The 26,365-nt window shown below is 41.9% G+C and overlaps 1 protein-coding gene across 1 annotated transcript in view; it reads left to right on the top strand.

The window, feature by feature from the left end:
• The window catches only part of LOC140457230 (uncharacterized), a 78,884-nt gene extending 59,405 nt beyond the window's left edge, over nt 1–19,479 (top strand). Inside the window, exon 5 of the mRNA XM_072551367.1 lies at nt 15,867–19,479. Coding sequence (XP_072407468.1) covers nt 15,867–16,632 — 766 coding nt within the window. The 3' untranslated portion in view covers nt 16,633–19,479. The remainder of the gene's footprint in view (nt 1–15,866) is intronic.
• The last annotated feature ends 6,886 nt before the right edge of the window (nt 19,480–26,365 follow it).

The following is a 26,365-nucleotide window of genomic DNA, read 5'->3' as shown; positions in this document are numbered from 1 at the left end:
AGAGTTTTACCAAAAGTGTCAGTTTCAGGGAGTTTTAGGAGGGGCTCTCTCTCTCTCCATCAGCTCTGAGTGACATGACAATTCTCTGCTGCTCAGCTACACTTGCACCATCTGGTAGTCACCAGTGGTGGTGCTGTCAATTCTGCTGGGATCTTCTGGGATCCACACAGCCGATGCCATATTTAATTCCCAGCTGTGCACTAGGTCAAATGCTGTAAGCCAGGAATAGATTGTATTGTATTGAATGTAATCTATTCAATATCTATTCAAAGTGTATTGCTGCAAATTTTTGAAAGCCTAATTTTGCTCCTATATCTTATAGTCATAGCTCCATCCTCAGCAATTTTCTCCATAGCAACCTCTAGGCTCTCTAAAAGCCTCTAAGCTAGGTCAAAAGTGCAAACATTATCTTTGAACAGACATAATGAAAGAAAATTAAATTAAACAACATCTAATTTACCTTAAAACAGAACCCAAAATTCTACATTTTAACTCCATAATATAAGCTACAGGTATAGCATAAGTTATTAAATCAGAGAATTACAGAAGTATTACAGTGCAAAAGGAGATCATTCATTTCATTGTCTCTGCATCAGCTCTCCAAATTAATATTATGAATTATTGTCACTCTCCTGCCTTTTCCCAATACCCTAGCACAATTGTTTCCATTCAAATAACCATGCAATGTCATCTTCATCTGAACCTGTCTCAATATAATTCCAGTCAGTGCAACCACTCATTGTGTGAAACAGTTGTTTTTTTCTCACATGACATTTGCTACCTATATAATTTGCTTTCAATCTGAACCCTTTATTTTTCAATCTGTATATGAGCAAGAGCAGTTTCTCTCTATCTAAGCTATCTAGCTCCTTCATGATTTTACAAACTTCTATTAGATCTCCTCTTAGCCTTTATCTCACCAACAAGAACTGTTCAAACTGTTATGTACCAGGCCAGACCCCCTCAAAATATTTCAAGAAGGTAGACTAGACCCTAACTTTTACTTATTTTAAGGCATATATGAAGTGGGTGTTCCAGGTGTAATGCAACTGATCAAACCACTGGGCTTTAAGCAAAACAGAATTTATTTAAACACTACAGTTGAAACATGAACAAAAGAAAGCAGAATTTAGAATAACTATTGGAAAACTTAACCAACCCAATACAGTAACCGTTACTAAGTAACTGTTCCAATACAGTAACATCCCACAAATACACCCCTTGGCAAAAAGGTAAATTCAAACACAGATTCTTATGCCAGGAAGGAGCAACATCCAGATAGAGATTTCAGAGAAAGTCCGAGGAATCCTTTACTGGAGCTTGCAACTCTTCTAGACTCCAACATTTTGTGACTGCTACAGCTAAAAAAACTTAGTAAAACCTGAACTGGGAGAACTGACCCCTCCCATTGTTAAACTGTCAAATTTCCTTGAATCCTTGGCACCTCTGCCTTTACGACCTCTCTCCAAAAAAAAAACACACACCAAGGACACAATAACCTTTTTAAGGTGACAGCATCGTCATAAAACCTCTTCAATCTACCCTCATAACTGGAGTTCGATATCCCTGGAACCATTCGTGTAAACCTATTCTGGATTCTCTCCAATTATCTTTCTTATTGCATGGTACCCAGAACTGCATACTATATTCCAAGGGAGATCTGACAAATGTTGTATATGATTTCAGCATAACTTCCACACTGTTGTATTCTATTCCGGGATACTATACACTCTTATCTGCTCTCTTCATTTGCTCTGCCACCTTCAGTGAACTGTACACATCATCATCCAGGTCCTTCTGCTCTTGCACCCCTCTTTGGAATAATGCCCTTTACTTTATTCTGTCTGCCCTTGGTTTCCCACGAAAATGAATCATCTCATACTTCTCCACTGAATTTGATCAGTCAGTCAGCCCACCTTACCAACTTGTCTGCATTCTACACTTTCCTCCTCACAGTTTACAATGCTTCCAGGTTTTGTAACATAAGGCCATAATATACAGGAACTGAAATTAGGCCACTCAGCCAAAGTCTGCTCAGTCATTCAATCTTGGCTGATAAGTTCTCCCTTGATCCCCTTAAACTCAAAAACCTGGCTATCTCAGTTGTAAATATACTCAGTGACCTGGCCTCCACAGCTTTCTATGGCAATGAATTTCATAGATTCATCACTCTCTGGCTGAAGAAGTTTTTCCTTATCACTGTTCTAAAAGATCTCCCTTTACTTTAAGGCTGTGCCCTAGAGTTCTGCCAATGGAAACATCTTCCCAACATCTACTCTGTCCAGGCCATTCAGTATTCTGTATGTTTCAATTAGTTTCCCCCTCATCCTTGTAAATTCCATTAAGTATAAACTTAGAGTCCTTAAATGTTCCTCACATCTGCGAACTTTGAAACTGCTATCTGTGCACTAAGATCCAGATCATTAACACACATCAGGAAAGGTAACAGACCAAGTATTAATCCCTGGTGGGCTCCACTACAAACTTTCCTTCAGCCTGAAAAATACCCATCAATCACTCAGATTCCTATTTCATGAAGTCATTATTTTCAGATGTCCCAGTCTTCAGAAGAGAATTCTCAAATCAATTTCCCACAACTCCAGCTACTTCTAACCTCGTTAGCTTGTTTTTCTAATTTCTAATTTCCTGAACACGTACCATAAACATACTGAAGTTGCTAGAAGATTCAGAATCAGCAGTGCAAACCCTTGCTGCATCCAAGAACAAATGTCAAAATATTTTTAGTAATGTGAAAAATTTCAACTTTAATTCTATTTACAGATCCAGTCTCACAATTCTAAATTGTCGACACGCCATCAATCCCCTCGTTCAAATAAAAGTTCCTGTGGGAATTTAAAGATTCTCCAGCTCTCTGCATTCACCTGTATCCACCTTGTGGCCGTTTCCTCAATGCAGATTCTCAGTTTGTCTTTACATCAATGTCAATTCCTCTGATAGATACCAGTGGGTGGAATCTATCCCTATTATTTTAAAGTCAACTCCTCAATGGAGTGTTTGACAATGCATTAATGAATTTACAATGTCATCCCATGGTACATCTCATGACACAGTAACAATTTCATGCTGTTTGTTATCAAGTTGCTGAGCATGTCTGGGACATGTTATTCAATGCAGCGTCACCATGCATTTCCACATTAATCTTCAAGGGGAATGAATCATATCTCTTCCTCACAGCGCTGTCCAATATCATGCCACAATTCCAACTGATAAAAGCCACTTTCAGGTAACCTTACCAGGAGATCAAGGAGGTGGGGTCAGTTTGAAGATCTTTGCTTAACTCCCCCAGCATGGCTCCAATGCCTCAGGCAGTGGCCAGATGATCAAATTCAGTTTCTCACAATGTGCTGAAGCAAGCAAACATCTCCAAGAGAAGAGTATTGATTTATGAATCTCATCCATACTTTGTGATTTCCACCAGAATGTAAATGGTATATTCCACTGGTGTGAATTCCTTCTATCCTTTTATTCTAAGTGCGGTACCTTCTATCCTTTTATTCTAAGTGCAATAATTTTAATTCTCTCTCATTAAAGGAGAGCTGCAGGAATTTCACTGTCCAATTCAATATTCTTAGAATGTGGTGTCTGTCTGCAGAGCAGAGACAGACATACTTATTATCAGTTTAGCGATAACTCCCATATCTCCCGTTTTCAAGCAAGCTGTCTTGAAAGATAGCAAATGGGATGAAGGCGCATCTTAAAATATGGTATTTTGTTCAAATTGTCACCGTGCCATCGGTAAAAAGGATTAATTCCTTCGCTTGTTTTGTAAAAGGGCTGAGCAAACTTTCACAAATGAACAAAGTTTGGTCAATTTTGCACCAACTTTCTTTCGGAACAACAAGTCAAATACCATTTCAAACTTCGTTTCCAAGTCTTTGGTACTTCTCTCAGCTTTGTCAAATATTATTTCGATTCTTTTCCAAATGATTGTAATATAACTGAAGGCTAAGAAAAGTTCTTTAAAAATAAGCTTTTGGAGATAAACTACAGCTTTAACCATTTTAGACAAAGAGAAACAGTTAGAGGGAAGAGTCCCACAACTTGTGAGCTCAAAAACAATTACAAGTCTGAAATTATCTTTGGGGAAATCAAATGTTTGGTCCCTTTATAATTGTACAAGTAAATTGCAATGCGTCTTTGTCATGAAAATGTTTCACTTTTCTCAGCACAAAAACTAGTAGCATTTTAGATGAAATGCTAATTATAAACTACTCTTGTAGCTGGTGTATGAAGAAAATCCTGTCCACTATCGATCTGCTGTCACAGAAACTGCACTGTGCTTCTGGATACACCCACTCTAAGTGGATGCAGTCTGTTAAAACATGATCTTGCTGAAGGTCTTCCCTATGACAGTAAGGAGTGAGATGCTCCCACAATTGCTGCAAACTCCTCTGTCTCTTTTGTTTTTGTAGGTGGTGATGGTTTTTGTATCATGCATGCCCCATGGAACAGATCCTGCCTCCGAACAGAGAAGGCAGTGGTCATGAAGGTGCAGCAGTAGAGGAGACTCTCTGCGTTTGGGCAGTTTGATCGTGATTCCATCCTTGCCAGGGAACTTACTGCTTGCTCCACAATCAATGACCTTTTCCAGGTCAGATGATGAAAGTTTCATGTCCGACACAACAACGACTAGAAGGAGGACAGCATCAAATGGAGACTGGGGATGTCCGTCTCATAGGAGTATTGCACAGTAATGTTAAACCCAGCAGGATGTCTGTTTACTTCCAACAGTGAATACTTCAGCTCTGGATTTCTCAGGAGCAACCTTCGGCATGATGAGATTTCAAGTGCTCTCTCAATCCCATCCGACACAGCTTGTAAATGAATGTGACCACAGGCAGTTTAGATTTCTTGACATGTCAGACTCAGTGATTCTTTGCCCAATATCTCTGTTCCTTTGCACAACTGTCTTGGCTACCTGGAGATGATGCAGCATTCTAGCTGCTGCATTAAGGTTGTGCATCAAGTCATCCTTGCCTTTTTGCTTCAATGACATATCATCTCTGCCAAGTAGCTCTTAGACCAGTCTTTGATATGGTTCAACCTTTACCAAATGTTGCTGCTGCAGTGTCATAAATGATTGAACCCAGCGACTTCCAAACTTCATCAATATCAATGTTGATTGATGAAAGTTTTATTGATTTATCTGTAAAATACTTCATTATTATTCATGACTCTTGGCTTCATTTAATGCCATAATTCAGGTATCAATGTGAAAAATGTGCAGTCAAAATTGTCAACAAGGATTAAGAGATTTTCGCACTTGGACATATTTAATTTTCCAGATTCTGGACTGCAGATTTCGTATTGAAAAATCAATTTAGGATTGAAGTAAAAGTTCATTATTGTATTGTTACTGAGTTCCCAGTTCAAGGGGAAAGATCACAGGTGGTACGTTTGAAAAGAAACAGTGCAGCCCTGAAAATCAAATTAAAATACCAGCCACAGTTATAGGGGTTATTAATATCAGAAATAAACCAAATATTATCAGATTCTCAATCATGAACATCATTAACAACAGCAGAATCAAGTAGTCACTTATGGATTCGTTGGTGTCTCTGCAGATGGGATGACTGAGTGAATTCCATCCCACACACAGAGCAGGTGAACAGCCTCTCCACAGTGTGAACTTGCTGATGTGTCAGCAGTTGAGACGACCAAGGGAATTGCTTCCCACACACGGAACAGGTGAATGGTTTCTGTCCAGTGTGGGTGTGCTGGTGTTCTTTGAGGTCAATCGAATGCTTGAACGTCTTTCCACAGGAAGTGCAGCGGAATGGATTCTCCTTTGTGTGAAAATGGTGGTGTGACTGGACGGCGAGTAACTGAGAGAATCTCGTCCCACACACGAAGCAACTGAATGGTTTCTGCCCTCCAATGTGAAATAGCTCGTGTTCAGTGAGCATGTCTGCAGACCTGAAGCTCTGTCCACACGTTGTGCAGCTGAACGGCTTCTCCTCAGTGTGAACTCGCTGGTGTGAACTAAGGTTGGATGACCGAGCAAATCCCTTCCCGCACTCAGTGCAGATGAATGGCCTCTCCCCAGTGTGAGTGCGTCGATGGATTTCCAGCCGGGATGAGTAATTAAATCCTTTCCCACAATCTTCACATTTCCACGGTTTCTCCATGGTGCCGGTGTCCTCGTGTCTCTCCAGTTTGGAAGATCACTCAAAGCCTCGTCCAGTCACAGAACACGTGTATGTTTTCTCACTGCTTTAAATGGTGTAATATCATGCTCATAATTGCTTGAAGCTTTTTCCACAGTCCGGGTACTGGAACACTCTCATTCAGGCCTGACACTTGATGCTTTTCCTTTCACACTGATGTACGTAAACTTCTTCCACAGATAGAACAGGTGAGCATTTCTTCTTTCTCATTCATTGCTGCTGATATTCTGTTCCTCGTGAATCAAGTGACTCTGTTTAATGTTGACATTAAATTTGATTTGAGCTTCTCACCTTTAATACATCCTCTTTCTACATCCTGTAAAAGGAGTTTATAAGCTTTTAACTGTCAGAAAAGGATAGAGATTCTGAACAGACAATTCAAGTTTTTCTTCAATACTGTTTCCTTTCTCTTAATCCCCAAAAGCTTTAACTCCCACTCCTATATACTTTTCCTCAAGCTTAGCAAAGACATTTTCGTTGGGCTGTTTGAAACACTGCAGGTAATCAGACTGTCGACATGATTGTGGGAAATGGAAATTACATTTAACAAAGTTATTGGAGTTCTTTAAGGAACACATACTATCGATAATGGAGAACTCCTGAATGTACTTCACTTAGATTTTCAGAAGGTGTTTCAGAAGATGTCACATGTTAGTTAGCCAGTCATTAATGTGTTCCTTTCGGTTTGGCAAGATGTAATGAGTGACATGCCACAGGGATCATGGCGGAGTCCTCAATATTTTGCAATGTGTTTTCAGAAATTTGGATTAACTGAACAAAAGTTTGGTTTCAATATTTGCTGACAAAGTGAAGATAAATAGGAAATTGAGTTGAGAGGACATAAGGAAGCTGCAAAGGGATACAGATTAACTGAATGGACAATGATCTGGAAAATGGCAGTATGCAGGAAACTTTCCATTTCAGCAGGAATAATAAAAATGAAGTATTTCCATTGAAATGATGAGAAATTACAGAGCTCTGAGATGCAGAGTAATCTAGCCTTCTTAGTGCATGAATTGCAAAAGGTTAATGTGCAGGTACAACAAGTAATTAGAAGGGCTAGTAGGTGTTCACTGGTTGAATGCAAAAATAGGTAGGTTACACTTCAATTGTAAAGGGAACTGATAAGACAACAGCGCGTGCACTGGACCCCTTAGTTATGGATGGATGAAAATGTATCAAGGGCAGTTTAGAGAAGGTTCACTAAACTTATAACCAGAAAAAGTGGGTTGTATTATGAGTAATAGTTGGACAGGCTAAGTTTCTATCTAGTGGGTTCTGAAGAATTACATGCAACTTGATTAAAGCATTAAAAATCTGACAGCTATTGACAGGGCACCTATCAAAAGGATATTTCCTGTATGGGTAAATGTAGAGCTGAGGGTCACTGCTTCATTAGAAATTACATTTATGGGCAACGTGGACACCAGATGGAGCTTTAAGTATGATGTGACAATTAATCTGCCTGCTTTAGCCCAGAATCGAGATTTCAACAAATCATCAATGAAAAACAATGCTTATTGTTTTATACTTTGTTAAAAAGTACACTAAATGTGTTACTTTGGCCTTCTCTTGTTTGCCCCTAATAATCATCACTTTTGGAGTTCATGTTTTCACAGAAAAGCTAAAATGTGTCAACGTTTTTGCTTTTTAAAAATGTAAGCATATTAAGACTCAGTCGAGTTAAACCTATTGAAATAGACCCAAGTATGAAGCTGCAATAAACTGTAATTCTGATCCTGAAAACTTCAGTTATTACATGCTGACATATCAGGTCCACACTGACCCTCTGAAGAGTAACCCACCCAGACCTATTCTCTATTATCCTATGTTTACCCTGCATATCCCTGAACACTATGGGCAATTTAGCATGGCCAATTCACCTAACCTGCACATCTTTGGATTGTAGAAGGAAACTAGAATACTTAGAGGAAAGCCACATAGACAATAGATAATAGACAATAGACACAGGGAGAATGTGCAAACTCCACAGTCACCCTATGTTGGAATCAAACCCGGATCCCTGGCACTGTGAGGCAGCAATGCTAACCAAAGTCACCGTATTACTCTTCCTTGAAAGGTGGCATATTTGATTATTTTGAATCTGAAATAGACATATTTCAGGTGAGCTGGGGTGAAAGGGTCTTGAGGTGAGTTAGGAATGTGGAGCAATCAAATAGGCCAGGATCTTATTGAATAGTGGAGCAGGCTCCAGCGGCTGAGTTAGGGATCCTGCTAATTGGGATGTTCCTCCCTTGCCTTGAATTAAAACCCAGTTCCTTCACTCCATTCCTCCATTCTCAATTCTCACTCTCCCCACCGTATTCCTTCCCCTGGCCTCAGGTCGCTGTACAGACAACAACATCCCGTTGATGAAAATGGAATAGCGTAGGATAGATAGGTTTCACAGGTCGCAACATTGAGGACCGAAGGGCCTGTACTGCGCTGTAATGTTCTATGTTCTCTATCAGCTGCAGCGCCAACAGCCATCGTCACTGCGCATGCTCTAAGAGCGAATGTGATTGACAGTGAGCCCAAACCTATTAGGAAAGGGAGCGGGGGCGTCCTCCAGCAAATCAGAGCACGTTATAGAAGCCTCACCTCCGAGGGGCGGGAATTCTGGGTTCACCTCCAAAGGGGGCGGGGGTCACAGGCCGATCCTCAGCCCTCAAACGACCTGACTGCGCATGCGTCCCTCGACTGGTCCTCTCCTCTCAAGATGGTGGCCGTTCACTCGGGCCTGATACTGGAAAGGAGCGACGAAGCCGCCATCGGCTCCAACTGGAGTTTGGGGAGCGGGGGGGAAGCTTCACAATTATGGTTTAAAGTTTTCTTACAGTGAGTCTGAAACCTCCCAATGCAGTTAGCCCCTCCATCACTCTCTCGGCCGCTCTCCCAAGCGGATCTCACCTGCGATAAAATTTCCACATGATCTGCTCCGTCCAGCCGCAGCCCTGCACTGCGGCTGTTGGCGGTGGCTCAGGGCCAATGGGAAGTGGGGGCGGAGCTGGAGTACTGGGCGGGCGGGGCTGGACTTCCAGCCAATCGGAGTGAATGAGGGGGTGGGACTGAGCTCGGCTCTCCCTCATTGGCTGAAACACCCCCTTATTTGGAATCTTGACTAGTGTCAAACCTTGGGAGAAAGCTGGGTCTTTCTGTTTGTTGCATGAAACAGATTAAACCCTCAGGGGCTAGACCAAACATTTGAACATTCGTAACTGTAATACTGTAACATGACGAGACAATCTGACTTAAAGGAACAACTATACCAAAAGGAAATGTGACCATTCGAACAACCCCTTCAATAAGTGAACGAGCAGAAGAGTTCGGACATATTCGGGAAGAGGTTAATCCTATCAGCATTCAGAAAAAAGCAGACTATATAAAAAAAAACAACTTATCTTGTGCACACTGAACAAATTCCTCTCTATCTAAACCCTTAACATTATGGCAGTCCCAGTCTATGTCACTTAAAGGTGGATAGATCCGCAGGACCTGACCAGGTGTACCCCAGAACTCTGTGAGAAGCGCTTGCTGAGATATTCGATAGTCACAGGTGAGGTGCTGGAAGACTGGAGATTGGCTAATGTGGTACCAGTATTTTGAAAAGGTAGTAAGAGAATTATAGACCGGTGAGCTTGACACCGGTGGTGGGCAAGTTGTTGGAGGGAATCCTGAGGGACAGGATTCACATGTATTTGAATACGCAAGGACTGATAAGGATCGTCAACATGGCTTTGTGCGTGGGAAATCACGAACTTGATTGAGTTTTTTGAAGAAATAACAAAAAGGATTGATGAGGGCAGAGCGGTAGATGTGATCTATATGGACTTCTCCAAGGCATTCGACAAGGTTCCCCATGGGAGACTGGTTAGCAAGGTTAGATCTCATGGAATACAGGGAGAACTAGCCATTTGGATACAGAACTGGCTCAAAGGTAGAAGACAGAGGGTGATGGTGGAGGGTTGTTTTTCAGACTGAAGGCCTGTGACCAGTGGAGTGCCACAAGGATCGGCGCTGGGTCCACTACATTTTGTCATTTATGTAAATATGTCATTTATGTGAACATAGGAGGTATAGTTAGTAAGTTTTCAGGTGACACCAAAATTGGAGGTGTAGTGGACAGCGAAGAGGGTTACCTCAGGTTACAATAGAATCTTGATCAGATGGGCCAATGGACTGAGGAATGGCAGATAGAGTTTAGTTTAGATAAATGCAAGGTGTTACATTGTGGGAAAGCAAATCTTAGCAGGACTTATACACTTAATGGTAAGGTCCTAGGGAGTGTTGCTGAACAAAGAGACCTTGGAGTGCAAGTTTGATTTGATTTGATTTGATTACTTACAGTGTGGAAACAGGCCCTTCGGCCCAACAAGTCCACACCGCTCCGCCGAAGCGCAACCCACCCATACCCCTACGTCTACCAAGTTCATAGATTCTTGAAAGTAGAGTCGCAAGGACATAAGATAGTGGAGAAAGTGTTTGGTATGTTTTCTTTTATTGGTCAAGAGTATTGAATACAGGAGTTGGGAGGTCATGTTGCAGCTGTACAGGACGTTGGTTAGGCCACTTTTGGAATATTGCATGCAATTGTGGTCTCCATCCTATCGGAAGGATGTTGTGAAACTTGAAAGGATTCAGAAAAGATTTACAAGGATGTTGCCTGGGTTGGAGGATTTGAGCTATAGAGAGAGGTTGAACAGGCTAGGGCTGTTTTCCCTGGAGCATTGGAGGCTGAGGGGTGACCTTATAGAGGTTTATAAAATCATGTGGGACATGGATAGGATAAATAGACAAAGTCTTTTCCCTGGAGTGGGCGAGTCCAGAACTAGAGAGCATAGGTTTAGGGTGAGAGGGGAAAGATATAAAAGAGACCTAAGGGGCAACTTTTTCACACAGAGACTGGCGCATGTATGGAATGAGCTGCCAGAGGATGTGGTGGAGGCTGGTACAATTGCAACATTTAAAAGGCATCGCAATGGGTTTATGAATAGGAGGGATTTGGAGGAATATGGGCCAGGTGCTGGCAAGTGGGACTAGATTAGACTGGTATATCTGGTTGGCATGGATGTGTTGGACCGAAGGGTCTGTTTCATGTTGTACATCTCTATGAATCTATGACTATGACTATCTCAAACAGTGTATTTTTGTATGTGTATTGAGGAGGGTGTGTGCTGTACCAATTTTAAATGGCTTAATGATATATGTTTTCTATCCTGCATAACCACATTGAAACTGATCTGGTAAATCTTCTCTGAATTGCTTCCAATACTTTTACATTCTTCCTTAAACAAGAAGATCAATACTGCATACAGTATTCCAGTAGTGGTCTCATGCTTCCTGAACACCTAAAGCATGAACGTGCTAATTTTCTAAAAGCAAAATACCACAGGAGTTGGAAAATAAAAAGGGAAAACATTGGAAAAACCCAACAGGTCTCATAGCATGTGTGATGAGGGAAACAGTCAACGTTTTGAGTCAGATATGACTCTTCAGAACTCATTCACCATGTTCTCCATCAGGCACTCATTAACTGCAATTCCATCTTCATCCATGATTCCAAACAAACTCATCCGTAAACTTTGAGACGTACGTCTTGACTCCCGTTCTGTAACTGGATCCTTGACTTCCTGACCCATAGACCGCAATCAGTAAGAATAGGTGACAACAGCTCCTTCACCATAATCCTCAATACTGGTGCCCCACAAGACTGCATACTCAACCCCCTAATATAGTCCTTATATTCAGGACGGTGTGGCCAAATTCTGCCCCAACTCCATTTACAAGTTTGCTCATGACACCGCTGTTGTAGGTCCAATCTTAAACAATGTTGAGGCAGAATACAAAAACGAGATTGAGTGCTTAGCGGCTTGCTGTAAAGATAACAATCTCTCCATCAATGTCAGTAAACTGAAGGAGCTGCTCGTTGACTTCAAATATTAATTCTGAACTCTGTCTCTGTACCTTCCCAGTGATACGGTATTCTGCATTCCGCTCTTCTACCCTTATGCACTTTGTATGTAAAATCTGCCTGTATAGCATGCAAGACAACATTTTTCACTATACCTCAGGACATGTGACAACAAAAACTCAATCAGTCAATATTTTTTCAATTCAATGCTCCACAATAAACAATAACATTTTGTTAATTATCCTAATTACACAGACACTGACCTTTTGTGAATAATAGGTAAAAATGGATGCCTGCTTTGAAGAAGTTTTCCTCCTCTCTCTACAAGAATCTTAGTGAGTCTCTCTCTCACTGCAACCCCCAGGTCACCTTCATCCCCACCCCCATTCACCTATTGTACTCTATGCTACTTTCTCCCCACTCCCACCCCCCTCTCATTTATCTCTCCACACCGCAGGCACCCTGCCTCTATTTCTGATGAAGGGCTTTTGCCTGAAACATCAATTTTCCTGCTCCTCAGATGCTGCCTGACCTGCTGTGCTTTTCCAGCACCACTCTAATCTAGACTTTTGTGAATAATGCACTAGGACACCCAAATCTCTTTGCATCTCAGAGCTGCAAAACAGATTGTTAAATTCTTTCTGCAAAAATGAACACTCATGTTTTACTTCATTAAAATCCATTTGTCAGATCTCTACTCATTCACTTAAAAAACAGTATTTCCAAACTGTAACCACAGCAATCCTCTTGCAACCTGTTAGTAAGACCAATGTAAGTTTTTATAGTGGAGAACATATATGTGTTAAAAGATGACGTATAAAAGGAATTTGCAAACAGTCGGAGGATGGAAATGAAATGAAATGAAACAAAAGCAGTATATTCTTCATGTTGTTGCAAAGGAAATGTGGAATGGTTGTGGAGATGTTAGATTTAATACAGCAATCAGGCACTCAGCTATAGACAGCTATCCAGACACACAAATGATTTCACAGTCTGGATCACTAATTGAAGCACTGCACTTCAATACGTTCTCTGGTTGCGATGGAGGTGTGTTGATTTGTCATTTTTATTACTTGAAGGTAGAAGGCCAAAACAAAACGTGGTTCTTTTAAGTGTTTTGGTCTTTTGAGGTATGGGCAAAGAGTACAAAAATCAAGCAAATTATGAAGTGAAAGTGTAATGGTGACAAATTGAAATGAAGCTCTCAACAGAGAATTAAACCATTATCTGACGACAGCAATCATGCAGGACATTAGAGAAAAGATGAGAATACTGGATTAGGAGAACAGCTCTTCCAGTGAACTAGCATAAATACAATAGACTGAAATGAAATAATCATTCTGTGCTGCAATTATTTTAGGACAGGAAGGAAATCCGGTGAAAACTTTAAAACATTAAGCAAATATATCTCTGGTTTTGATGAAATGATTTTCTACGACCCAGCTCCTGTAAGTTCTGGCTGTTTCCTAGCAGATGATCTTACTGATTACTATGGTTCTGCTGGACGAGCAGGTTTACTGAAATGTCCAGAGCCTGCGTTGATTCCTGTTTGATGCGAACTTCACCTATGAAGTCCCCACTCTGCTCTTTGGGAAATGAATAAGATTTGTTCATGAATTGCACTATATGGCAGTTTTCCAACTGGGAATGCCCCAGAGAGCCCCGCCCCCATCCCCATCAGGGAGAACCGGAGCTCACTGCGCAGGAGCAGGAACGCGTTGTGCTCTGAGCATGCTCAGTGTCATTTATGGGGACAGCCTGAGGAGGAGCGGAAGGTTCGGGCGGCGGGTAGTGTCTGTGAGATAAGGTAGGCATGGAAATCGTAGCATCAGGACCTGGCAACATTATCAACGTTGTAGGGGAGGCTTGGGGCTCCGAATAAGAGCTCACAGGTCCCGCGGGGGAGGGGAAGAGAAAGTAGAAACATCCTGGGAGGGGGGGGGAAGGAAGAAAGGTGAGTGACCGCCATTTTGTGATTGGGAGGCGGGCTGTTGCTCAATGATGTGATGGGGGCGGGGCGAACGAGGATGGCGAACCCCCCCCCCCTCCGCCATCTTGGTGAGGGGATGGTTAGGCGAGGAGGGCGACTGGGTGGCCATCTTGGTGAGGGATGGGAGGGTCGGCGATACTTCAGTGGCCAAGAAGGAAAACGATTGACTCATTGATTTAACTCTCACTCGCAGACCGGGGCTGTAGAAGTCAACATTGGCCAGAGTACGGGAGGGAATGGGGAGAGAACGGAGAGTGGTCGAAGAAAAGTATAGAAAATACTCCACTGTTCAAACTGATCATCAGACTCTGGACCCTGTTCCCTCTTTTCTCCCCTTGGCCTTTGATCCCTTTAAGCCCTCAGAACTATACCTGTCTGCTTGAAAACATTCAACGATTTGGCCTCAACCACTTTTTGTGTGAAAGAATTCCACTGGCCCAGCACTCTAGTGAAGACGTTTGTCCTCAATTCAGTCCTAAACAGACCACCACATATCCTTAGACTGTGACCCCTGGTTCTGGACTCCCTGGTCATCGAGAATACCATTCCTTTGTTCACCCTGTTAAAATTTAAAAGTTTCAACAAGATCATTCTCCTAAATTGCAGTGAATATGGTTTTAACCAATCCAGTCTTGCTTTATATTGTCAGTTCTGCTAACCCAAGAATCAGGTTGGTAAATTCTGAGTTCTGAAGAAACATTAACTTTGCTTACTTTGCACAGATGCTGCCAGACCTGCTGTGTTTCTTGAGCAACTTTTGTCTTCGGTAACTCCCTGTATGACCAGAACTGCACACAATACTCTAGATATGTTCTCACCAAGGCCCTGTATAATTTCAGCAAGATATCTCTGGTCCTGCAGTCAAAGGCTTTTGTTAGAGCTGCTTGTTTGACCTGGTGTTGAAGGATAGCTGGGTCTTGTGGTACCCTCCCCTTTTCCAATTTATTGCCATTCAATCAGCCTTCCTGTTTTGGTACTAAAGTGGATAATCTCATTACTATCCACATTACTTTTCTCTCCCAGTCATTTGCCCACACAGACACCTTGTCCAAATCACACTGAATCATCTCTGCTTCCTCCTCACAGTTCAGTCACCTACCCAGCTTTATTTTGTTTGCAAACTTGGAGATATTTAATTCCCACACCTAAATCATTAATTTATATTGCAAATAGCTGAAGTCCAAGCAAAACAATAGAGATGACACTCAGGAATGAATTCCAGCGTGGAAAGCTTGAGAGAGACAAATATTTACTACTTTAGCAGAAAGTGCTCCATAGAAACCAAAATCTTCTTTTCTATATTTCTGTCTTGTACTTCAGTCATTGGGCTTTCTGAACTCCTTTCCTAGGACTCTATAATTGGGCGATTATCAGATGAACAACTCAAATCAAAAAATCACGTCAAGATTTGACAGAATCTCTTTATTTATCAGGACATGAATATCATCAGCCCTTGAATGTGGAAGGAGAAATATTTGTCTGTTTTGTTTGTCAAAAAGATTTAAAACATCAATGTGATTGGAAAAGCACCAAGATACACATGCTGAAGTGAGAGTGTTCCAGTGAACTGATTGTGGAAATAGCTTCCAACAGTTGAACAGTCTGAACAAACATTGCACCTTTCACAGTGCAGTGTAGTGTATGTAGACAAAGCTCCAAACAATTTGTCCAACCTGGAGAGACCCAAGGATACCCATGGCATTGACAAACCATGGAAATGTGTAGACTGTGGAAAGGGATTCAGTTATCCATCTGAGCTTGAAATTCATCGACGCAGTCACACTGGGGAGAGACCATTCACCTGCTCTACTTGTGGGAAGGGATTCACTCAGTCATCCAGTCTGCTGACACACCAGTATGTTCACACTGAGCAACGACCTTTTAAATGTTCTCATTGTGAGAAGAAATTTAAAAGCAAGAAGTATCTACTGAGACACCAACTCATTCACAGTGGGGAGAAGCCTTTCAGCTGCTCTGTGTGTGGGAAGAGATTCACTGCTTCTTCAAACCTACAGAAACACCAACGAGTTCACACTGATGTGAGACCTTTTAAATGCCCAGACTGTGGGAAATGCTTTAAAAGTTCTGGGGAAGTGACGTGCCATCAACGTGTTCATACTGACGAGAGACCATTCAGGTGCTCTCACTGTGGAACTGGATTCAGGAGATCATCTGAACTCACTGTTCACCAGCGAACTCACACTGGAGAGAGACCGTTTACATGTCCCAAGTGTGGAAAGGGATTTGCTCAGTCATACAACCTACTGAAACATCAGCGTATTCACTCTGATGTAAAACCTTTTAAATGTTCTGACTGTGAGGAGACGTTTAAAAGCAGCAATGTTCTTATGAGACACAAGCGAGTTCACACTGGAGAGCGGCCATTTACCTGCTCTACGTGTGGGAAGAGATTCACCCAGTTTTGCAACCTGCTGAAACACCAGCATGTCCACAAAGCGGACAGGCCGTTCACCTGCTCCATGTGTGGGATGGGATTCACTCAGTTTTCCAACCTGCTGCAGCACCAGCGAATTCACAAGTGACTGGTGAGTTTGGATTGTGCTGCTTGTCACTGCTGTCAAATATATCTAGAAATGAATGTGTGGATTAACACTTGAGATGCATAAGAAATGTTTTTAATCTGCTCTGTTCCACAGTTGAGCTCTAGAACACAAGCTGCTTCACAATTGTGTTCAGAGTCTGGGAAATTAGTGGAAATTGAGAGTTAGTCCAGAATTCACAAATACCAAAAATCCAGGGTAGAAGTCGTAGGTGATTCCAAGCCATTTCATTAACGAGCAGCAGTTTGGATATGATACACAAGTTAACAGGCACAAAAGACAGACAAACCACGGTGGTGCAGCAGTAATGTCACTGGACTAGTATTAGTCAGACCCAGTATAAAGGTCTGGAGACCAGAATTCAAATTTCACCAATTCTAGCTGCTGGAAATTAATCTCCGATTTATGAATTGTATTTGAAAGCTAATTCCAGTGATGTTAACTATAAGAACTGTCATCGATTGCTTTTCCAACAAATCAGGTTCACTGCGATTGTTATAGAAACCATCAGGTTCACTGATGTCTTTCAGAGAAAAAAAAAATCTGCCATCCTCACCTGGTCTGGACTACACATGAGCCCAGAGCCATTCTAAAATGACCTCACAAACCAGCCACCTCAGAAACATTTATGGCATAGCCAACAGATACTGGCTCTTCCAATAAAACCCAGAATGCATGAAAGAATAATTTAGAAGTAACTCCCCTGATGCTATGAGTATCCACACTTTCACCACTTCTTCCATTGGTGCCAAGGTCCCAAGTACTTTGGGCTATTTTCAAGATAATTTTCAACATAATTGAGATATTAGCATCTAATACATGAGAAATTCACCTGACTATAATAAAGCAAATAAGCTCTGCAAATAGGACAGTGTGGGAAAGATAGCAAGGGATCCTGGAAGCTGGTCAAGTTTCAATTAAAATGTACTACAGCCTCAAAGTAAAAGCTGCTGTGTAAGCTAAAACAGAGATGCCAATGAAATAAATGACAACATGCAATGTAGCAACCTTGCAATAAGAGGATCACAGAATAATGATGAACATGCAGAACGGATGAGTGACCTGCTATGTGTATTTCCCCTTTATGTTAATGGGTCAATTCCTGGAACGTGCTTCTCAACAGCCTTGTGGGTCTACCTACAGCACATGGTCTGCAGCAGTTTGAGAAGGCAGCTCACTATCACCTTCTCAAGGGCAACTAGGATGGGCAATAAATGCTGGCCAGCCAGCAGCACCCACATCCCACAGGTGAATTTAAAAAAAATTGATGAAGTAGTGTCAACATTGATCACAAACTGCATCTGCACAAGGCTGGGGTCAATCAGATAAGAGGCAGGTAATCAGACACGTAAATCCTCCTGAGAAAAAGTCATGTGTTGAAGATGAATCAGAAAATAAAGACCCAGAGAGAGACAGAGAAAGCTTGAAGAACAAAGGCCATGCTAGAAAAGTTGTAAGAAAATCCTTTTGTGTGTTCTATCCATGTTGTTAACCCACACCAAACTGGAGATCGCAGCCTTACTTAGTACTGAAACTTGCTTGAAGCTCGATTGTCTTGTCTTAACTCTATCTCAAAAAAGCTGATTCACAATCGAGTTCTGCAGTGAAGTCCACTCCTTCCCCATCTAAAATCAAACATTGCTACTTGCTGATGTGGAAGAAAGGTCAAAAGAATATTCAGCGTATTAAAGGGAGATGGTAGTGGAAAGTGATCATCCCAAAGAAGTCTCCCAAAACAGTGATTGTTAATAACCTTTTAAATGATGAGTGATCTGCTGTGTATTGCCCCCCCCCTCCTTTTTTTTGTTCAGACTTTCAGTATTCCTGACTTTTTGTTTTAATCTCTGCTAAATCATTTTCTTGTTATAACACTGAAATCCAGATGATTTTAAGTCACTTTAAGTCTATCCTTATTCAGTAGACAGGAGGTCTCAACTAGACCTAACTTTTTACAGTATGTGTTCTCAGGGGACTTGATTTTCTCAAGACCCTGAAAGGTCAAACTATGTCTCAAAGTTCACATTTGGGTCTTAAGCATGGGCTGTCAGAAACATGTACATGAGAACTGCACACTGGAGTACCAACCCTGACTTTAATCTCTCTACCATTTGGCTGTGCCTTCAGCTGCCATGACACTAAGCTCTGGGGTTCCCTCCTTAAACCTCTCCACCTATATTTCACTCTCCTGCTTGAAATTGTTCCTTACAAACTGTTCCTTACAGGCAGCATGGTAGCTCAGTGGTTAGCACTGCTGCCTCACAGCGCCAGGAACCCGGGTTCAATTCCAGCCTTGGGAGTTTGCACATTCTCCCTGTGTCTGTGTGGGTTTCCTCCGGGTGCTCCACTTTTCTCCCACAGTCCAAAGATGTGCAGGTCAGGTGAATGGCCATGCTAAATTGTCCACAGTATTAGGTGCATTAATCAGAGGGAAATGGGTCTGGGCGGGTTACTCTTCGTAGAGTCGGTGTGGGCTTGTTGGGCCGAAGGGCCTGTTTCCACACTGTAGGGAATCTAATCTAATCTAAACAATCTTTTTGGCCAAGATTGGGTCCTAATGCTCCTGTGAAACGCCTTGTGACCAATTTGTTACGTTAAACGCTTGTTTTAAGTATAACATGTTGCAGTTATTGTTTGAGTGAGTCTGTGTACATGTAACTCAGGCACAACTTGTGTTGTAATTCACTGAGATCTGGTAGTCTAGTGAGTGAGTCTGTATAAATGTAACTCAGATAAACACAGCTTATTAGAACAGACCTGGAGAGAAGGAATTAATTTTTGAACTTTCTGTTCCTCACTATTGGGAAAAACTGATTCTTTCCAAATATTCAAAATGACTAATAAAGTTATTAAAAATAATTTGTTGTTGTGAGCTGCATTATTTGAAAGAATGAGTAAGAGGATTCAGCCACTGCCTGAGTCACTAGATTAAAGGCAGGAGGTGAGAGAATCTAGAAAGAAGATTAAATCAGAAGAGTGATACTGAACCTGCAGGAAGGTGCAAAGAGGGGAGGAATGTATGGGAGAGGGATTTATAGATTGGGGGAATGAAAACAGAACAAATGTTCAATAGAAACTAGAATCTTTTATTCTAAATTACAATCATTTGCTTGTACAGATGATCTTTGTAAACTTTTTTTTTACAAGTTTTTACAAGGCAAATATTAGCAGATGGGAAACACAAAGCAAAAGCCCCACGATCTTAGAATTACTTTGCTTATATGTGACTGAGTTCAAATTATGAAGAGGAAAATGTTTCCTTGTTCCACCTGTGAATCATCCTTGTGACTAGAAAATCATTGGGACGCACAATCCTCTGGATCAGATATGACATCAACCTCCAAAAGGTCTGGTTCAGTTTCAGACAGTTGGCAGGGAGAGGGGCTCACTGAAGACGTTACCTCGTGTGGTGACAAAACATCTGAAAATGAACCTTGCAGCTCAGAAAACAAACCTACATTCAGAATGAAGTTGTTCATGAGGGAATTAAAACAATGGCTTCAGTCTTCTCAGTATTTAACTGGAAGAAATCTCTCTACTTCCACTGCTGGTTATCAGAAGAACAATTCTGATAATTTCACAAAAGTGGAAAAAGTGATGGTGAGGTAGCGATGGGAGCTGTCAGAGTACACATGACAAGCATATTGTTCAAATGATGTAATTATGGGGATATGCCAACAAGAAAGGGGAGGAGGCCAAAACTAGATAAATTTGGGGATACCGCAGGGAACTGTATGGGTGGGGAGACGAGACATTTCCAGTGAGAATGTGGAGAAAGAAAAGTACAGCCGGGATAGAGCAAACTCATGCAGCTGGTTTGATCTTTCTTGTCTTGTTCAAGTCCATTATCTTCTTTGATTTATAAGAGTTTAGAGGGGGGCTGGACAGAATGGTGTGGTCAACCTTGTTAAAGAACAGGGTGTGCTTGTTTGACTTGGTTACGGCCACACTGGATATCATTTGTGGCTTTAATTTTAACTGTTTCAGGACTACATCGGCCCTGATTGATGGGATAGACAGGAATGGATTTGGGAGATGCCAAAATGTTCAAGGATCTTGGAGAGGAAAGAGACTTAGGAGATGAGGCAAGGATGGTGCGGTGATTTTTTTGTTTGTTTGAGGAGGGGATGCTGTTGCATTATTTGAAGGAGAGTGAGAAGACCTGATGACAGAGGGGAGCAGGAGAACAGTCTTTCCCCAGTGTGACCATGTAGTCCGTTTGAAGCTCAGACGGCCTATACTTCTCATAGTACCACACTGTTTCTCTTTGGTGTGTTCAGTGTCTCTTCAGGTTGGATGATCTATTGAAGTGATGTGCAAACATAGACCATGTACACACTTCATCCCCACTACATATGGTGCATTTTCTTTAAGGCTGTGGAATTAGTTCATCTCTTTTGCACAGTCAGTGCAATGGTACACTCTCCCTCACTTATGTGTCTCAGTTATTTTCCAGTCATATTGATGTTTGAAATCTTTTCTCAGATAACAAAGATTTCTCCACAAGTTGGATGACATTTTGGTCAAGTAATATTTGGTTTGAGTTTCGAATCTGCAAAGCCTTCCATTCTAATACACTGTAATGAGTTTACAAAAGTCAACAGTACAGGACAGGAATTCAGAACAGGCAATTCCAGTTTGAAGGAATGTTTTCTCTTATATTCCTTTTAAAATAACAAACCCTATTGTGCATAATCTCCTTCCCTAGCATAAATCCAAATCAACTGCACCATTCTTTTGCTCCACTTTTAGGTTTCTCCCTCTCTCTAGCTGGGTTCTATTTTCAAGCCCCTGTGCAGACTTAGAACTGAAGTTAATGAATTAGTCATTTTCTCCAATTGTGTCTGTATTTTTGTGGGGTTTGTGCAGCGCTTAATTTTCCAGTCCTATCTCAAACACCACTCCTGCTATTCCCTGTCTGATTATGCCGCAACTAGCTTTCATCTGCATTTACAAAGTTTCATAAACTTTGCTTCCATTTTTCACCATTCTCTCACCTTCACTTGGTTCATTTCTAATGCTTCTCGACTTCATTTTCAGGGGTAGGCCAGCTACTAATACTCGTGACAAACCCAACCCTACCAAATCCAGCTCAACTGCACTTCTTCACATCCTGCTGGAAGGACTGTATTCCATTCCCTCAGTTCCTCTGATGACTGTTCCAGAGATGGTACCTTGCACAACAGGCTTCTGACAAGTCCCTCCTTTCTCAACTGAGAACTCCTTCCCCCACCCCCTCACACTCACTCTGGTAGAAAGGGCTGTGAACTGCATCCAACCTATTTCCAGCACATCTGCTCTCACCCCTTTCCCTCTCTCCTGGACCACCATAGGATTCCTCTTATCTTCACTATCCACAATCTAGCATTATCCTCTGCCATTTTCACCATATCCAGCATGAGGCCACTACCAAACACACATGCCCTTCCCTTCTGTCAGAATTCTAAGCAGCTGTTCTCTCTGGTCCATACCTCTATCACTTCCAGCTCCTCATTCCCCTCCCACAGCAGCTTTCCATGTAATTGCAGCAAGCGTAACCCTGGCCCATTTACATCCTTCCTCCAAGTTGACCATGGCCCCAAACATCACCTCCAGGTGAATTAGCAATTTACTGGTCCTTCTTTCAACCTAGTCCAGTGCTTTTGTTGCTCACAGTGTCATGTCCTCTACACTGAGGAGACCAAATGCAGAATCTACAGAACAAAAACCCTTTAGCCCATCATGACTGCACCAGTCAAAAATAACCACCTAGCTATTCTGATCCAATTCTCCAACACTTGATCCATAGCTTTATATACCTTGGCAAATCCAAATACTTAAATGTTTTGAGAGTTGGGCTTCCACCCTTCCAGTTCCAGATTCCCACCACCATCAAGGTGAAAAAGTTGTTCTTCATGTCTCTGTTCTGGGCAGCACGGTGGCACAGTGGTTAGCACTGCTGCCTCACAGCGCTAGAGACCCGGGTTCAATTCCTGCCTCAGGCGACTGTGTGGAGTTTGCACATTCTCCCCGTGTCTGCGTGCGTTTCCTCCAGGTGCTCCGGTTTCCTCCCACAGTCCAAAAATGTGCAGGTCAAGTAAATTGGCCATGCTAAATTGCCCATAGTGTTAGGTGAAGGGGTAAATGTAGGGGTATAGGTGGGTTGCGCTTCGGCGGGTCGGTGTGGACTTGTTGGGCCGAAGGGCCTGTTTCCACACTGTAAATGATCTAATCTTTACCTTAAAGCTCTGCTCTGGTCACTGATGGCTCCATCAAGAGGAAAAGTTTATTCCTATCTAACTTATCGATATCCTTCATTTTACACATCTCAATAATGTCCCTCCCAATCTCCTTTGCTGTAAGGAAAACAACCCCAGTCTGTCTAATTTCGCTTCATAACTAGAACTTGCAATATCCTGGTGAATCTATTGTGCACTCTCTCCAGTGCTAACACATACCTTCTATCATGCAGATTCCAGAACAACACACAATACTCTCACTGTGGCCAAACCAACATTGGTAACTAAATGGTGATCATTTTGAGGAACACCTTTGCTCAATCTGCATGCAATCCAGTCACTTGCCATTCCCAGCTGCCATCCTGCTCTCTCACTCATTCCTGACCTGGGCCTGCAGCAGTTCACCAGCGAAGCCCAAATCAAGCTGCAGGAGCAACACTTCATTTTCCGCATGGAGTCTCTTTTCGAGTCAATATTGAGCTCAACAAATGTCAGACCATGAACTCTATCCTTCATTTTGATATATTTCCCTCCAGTGTATATCTTTGCAGGCTTTTGATTTCAGTCATAACTGACTGATATTCTGCTTTCTACAGTCTGTTAAAACCTACTCTGGATCTATGCTTTGTAACTTCTCTACAACCACTCTTTTAAACATTGCAATTGTACCCACATCCACCACTTTCTCAGGAAATTCATTCTACATATGAATCATCTTGTTTAAAAAAAATGCCCCTTGTGTCTTTTTTAAATGTTCCTCCTCTCACCTTAGAAATGTGACCCCTAGTCTTGAAATCCCCCATCCTAGGGGAAAGACAACTTCCATTAACTCTACCTATACCCCTCATTATTTTATAAACTTCTACAAAGATCACCTTTCAACCTCTAATGCCTCAGTGAAAAAAGTCCCAGCATTTCTTTATAACTCAAAATTTCCATACCCAGCAAGATCCTGGTAAATCTTTTCTGAACCCTCCTCAGCTTAACAATATTGTTGCTATAACTGGGTGACCAGAACACACTCCTTTGCTTTTTGATCAGTGACCCCTTTAATCTCCATTCTCCCATAGTTTTTTTTCCCCACTTGCCCCTTCCTGTATTTCAGCAGCACAAATCCCACCATTTTACCACCTCCGTTAAGTTCTGAATAATTGACCTTTCAGAATCTAAACTTTCCAAAAATGTTGCAGGATCTGCAGAGTTCCTCAGCGCTTTCTGTTCTTATCACAGTGTATAATCTCCTGAATATTAAGGGGTGAGATTTTGCTGACATAAGGATTACAGTGCAAGAAAGATCAAGGTTCATTTGCTAACTATTGCGTCCTACAGCAACCTACTGCATGATACCATGAGGAAGCACCTCTGTCTCCCTCCCTGTCCACATTCCAAAGAGACAATTCCCTCCACCAACCTCTGATCACAATGGATTTGCTTCAAGAGGCCTGGAAAGACCAATAAATGGCTGCCGTACTTAATATTTTACTGGGCATTGCCTAATGTCTTTACCACTATGAGTTTAGGTTTTGAACAGTAACTCTCCTCTCAATTTCCAGAAGGCCTGCTGTCACTAAATTAACCTGGTCTGCAAGACACGGTCACACTGTGAGTGATCATGGAACATTGATATTCAGTGAGACCTAATCTCTTACTGAGTAAGAATGTTTAATGGGCTGAACGGCCTACTCTGCCACTACATTGATATATTTAAAACAAACCAGAAAAGCACAACTGGGTAACAGTGGGGAGGCAAGGGAGGCGAATGTTTCGGCCAATGCTGTTTGTGACTGCAGACGGAAGGGATAAACAATAACAGTTAATCTTTCTCGTATTCATATGGGATGTAATTTCTAACTCTGCAACTATGGAGAGAAAGTAACCTTATAGAATCACCGAGAAATACAGCACGGAAGCAGACCTTTCAGTCGGCAACACATCCATACCAACCAGATATCCTAAATAAATCGAGTCCTGTTTGCCCGCATTTGGCCCATGTGCTTCTAAACACTTCCTATTCATGTACCCACCCAGATACCTTTTAAATGTTGCAATTGTACTAGTCACCACTTCCTCTGGCAGTTCATTCTATATACTCACCAGCCTCTGCGTGAAAATGTTGCCCCTTAGGTCCCTTTTAAATCTTTCCCATCTCACCTTAAACCTATGACCTCTAGTTTTGGACTCCCCTACCCTAGAGAAAAGAACTTGACTATTCACCCTACCCATGCCCCTCATGATTTTATAAACATCTATAAGGTCACACCTCAGCCTCCAACACTCCAAAGAGAATAGCTCCAGCCTATATGGACGGAATAACACAGCTCCTGGAAAGACAAGCATGTATTTTGGGAGGTGATAAGGACTTTGGAGAGAAGAGGTTGAAAGGTAGAGCTGGGGCGTGAGCTTGCAAAGACAGTGGGTTTTATTGTTGGATGATGATGGTAAATATGATGGAGCAAAGAACATTACGTGATGAGAGAGAAAATGTCAGCAGATACGGTGATGCTGCGTCATTGCGGTTTAGTAAAAAGATTATGGTGGAGCAGGTGGTTGGTATTATGGACAAGAGAAGTATTGAGAGGACATGAGGGGAAATGGGAGAGAAATTAAAGGAAACTGACTAAGGGCTCAGATAATGAGACAGTGTTGGCCCAGTGGGCTAGTGAAAAGAATTGAAGCAGCTGATCAGATTTTCTCAATCTTTGTGATAAATACATGTTTGAGCTCTCTAAATTCCTTGTTGGGAAATGGAGGAGACAGGAAAAGAGAGCACTTCAAAAAGGAATTAACTTACGTCAATGATGTTCAGAAAAGTTCAGTGTATTTAACCCAAAGCTGCTTGATTTGGTTTTTATCCAGAAATATTAACATATAACTGAGCTGGAGTTTATTAATATCAATAGAAACCGATCCCAATGACATGGTTCAGTCCTAGAAGTGATAACAGCAAAACTCAAACACTGCAGTTAATTGTGAAATCGCTGGTGACTGAACATAAGGGACAAAGAACAAATCCATCCGAGGAGATTAAGATGCATGGTACTATCACGCATCGACCAGCAATTTAAAGGTGGTCTGGGCAGATGTGTTCAAACTCCACCACTGGTAGGAGATTGAATTTAAATTGAATTAATAAAGATGGAAATTAGAGCTCATCCCAGTAATGGTGACTATGATAACTATCATCGATTATTGTAAAACCCTGATTCTGTAATGTCCTTTGGGGAATCTGCTGTCCTTTACTTGATCTGACCCACATGTGACTCCACACCAACTGCAATACGGTTGAATCACAGAAAGTGGCCACTTGACCCATTGTGTTCTGCACTAGCTGTCTGAGCATTTTAACTTAGTGCTAATCTCTTGCCTTTTCCCGGTAACCCTGCACATGGATTAATTTAAACTGGAACAACAATTTTCCTCTCGAATATCTAAGTTGAACCTACCTCTAGCACTTTTAGTCAGTGCATTCCATACCCCAAACAGCTGCAGTGTGAATTTGC

Source organism: Chiloscyllium punctatum, chromosome 31, assembly GCF_047496795.1.
Source record: "Chiloscyllium punctatum isolate Juve2018m chromosome 31, sChiPun1.3, whole genome shotgun sequence".
Classification (NCBI taxonomy): domain Eukaryota; kingdom Metazoa; phylum Chordata; class Chondrichthyes; order Orectolobiformes; family Hemiscylliidae; genus Chiloscyllium; species Chiloscyllium punctatum.
The sequence above is the reverse complement of the archived record's forward strand: the minus strand, read 5'-3'. Positions and strand labels throughout refer to the sequence as shown.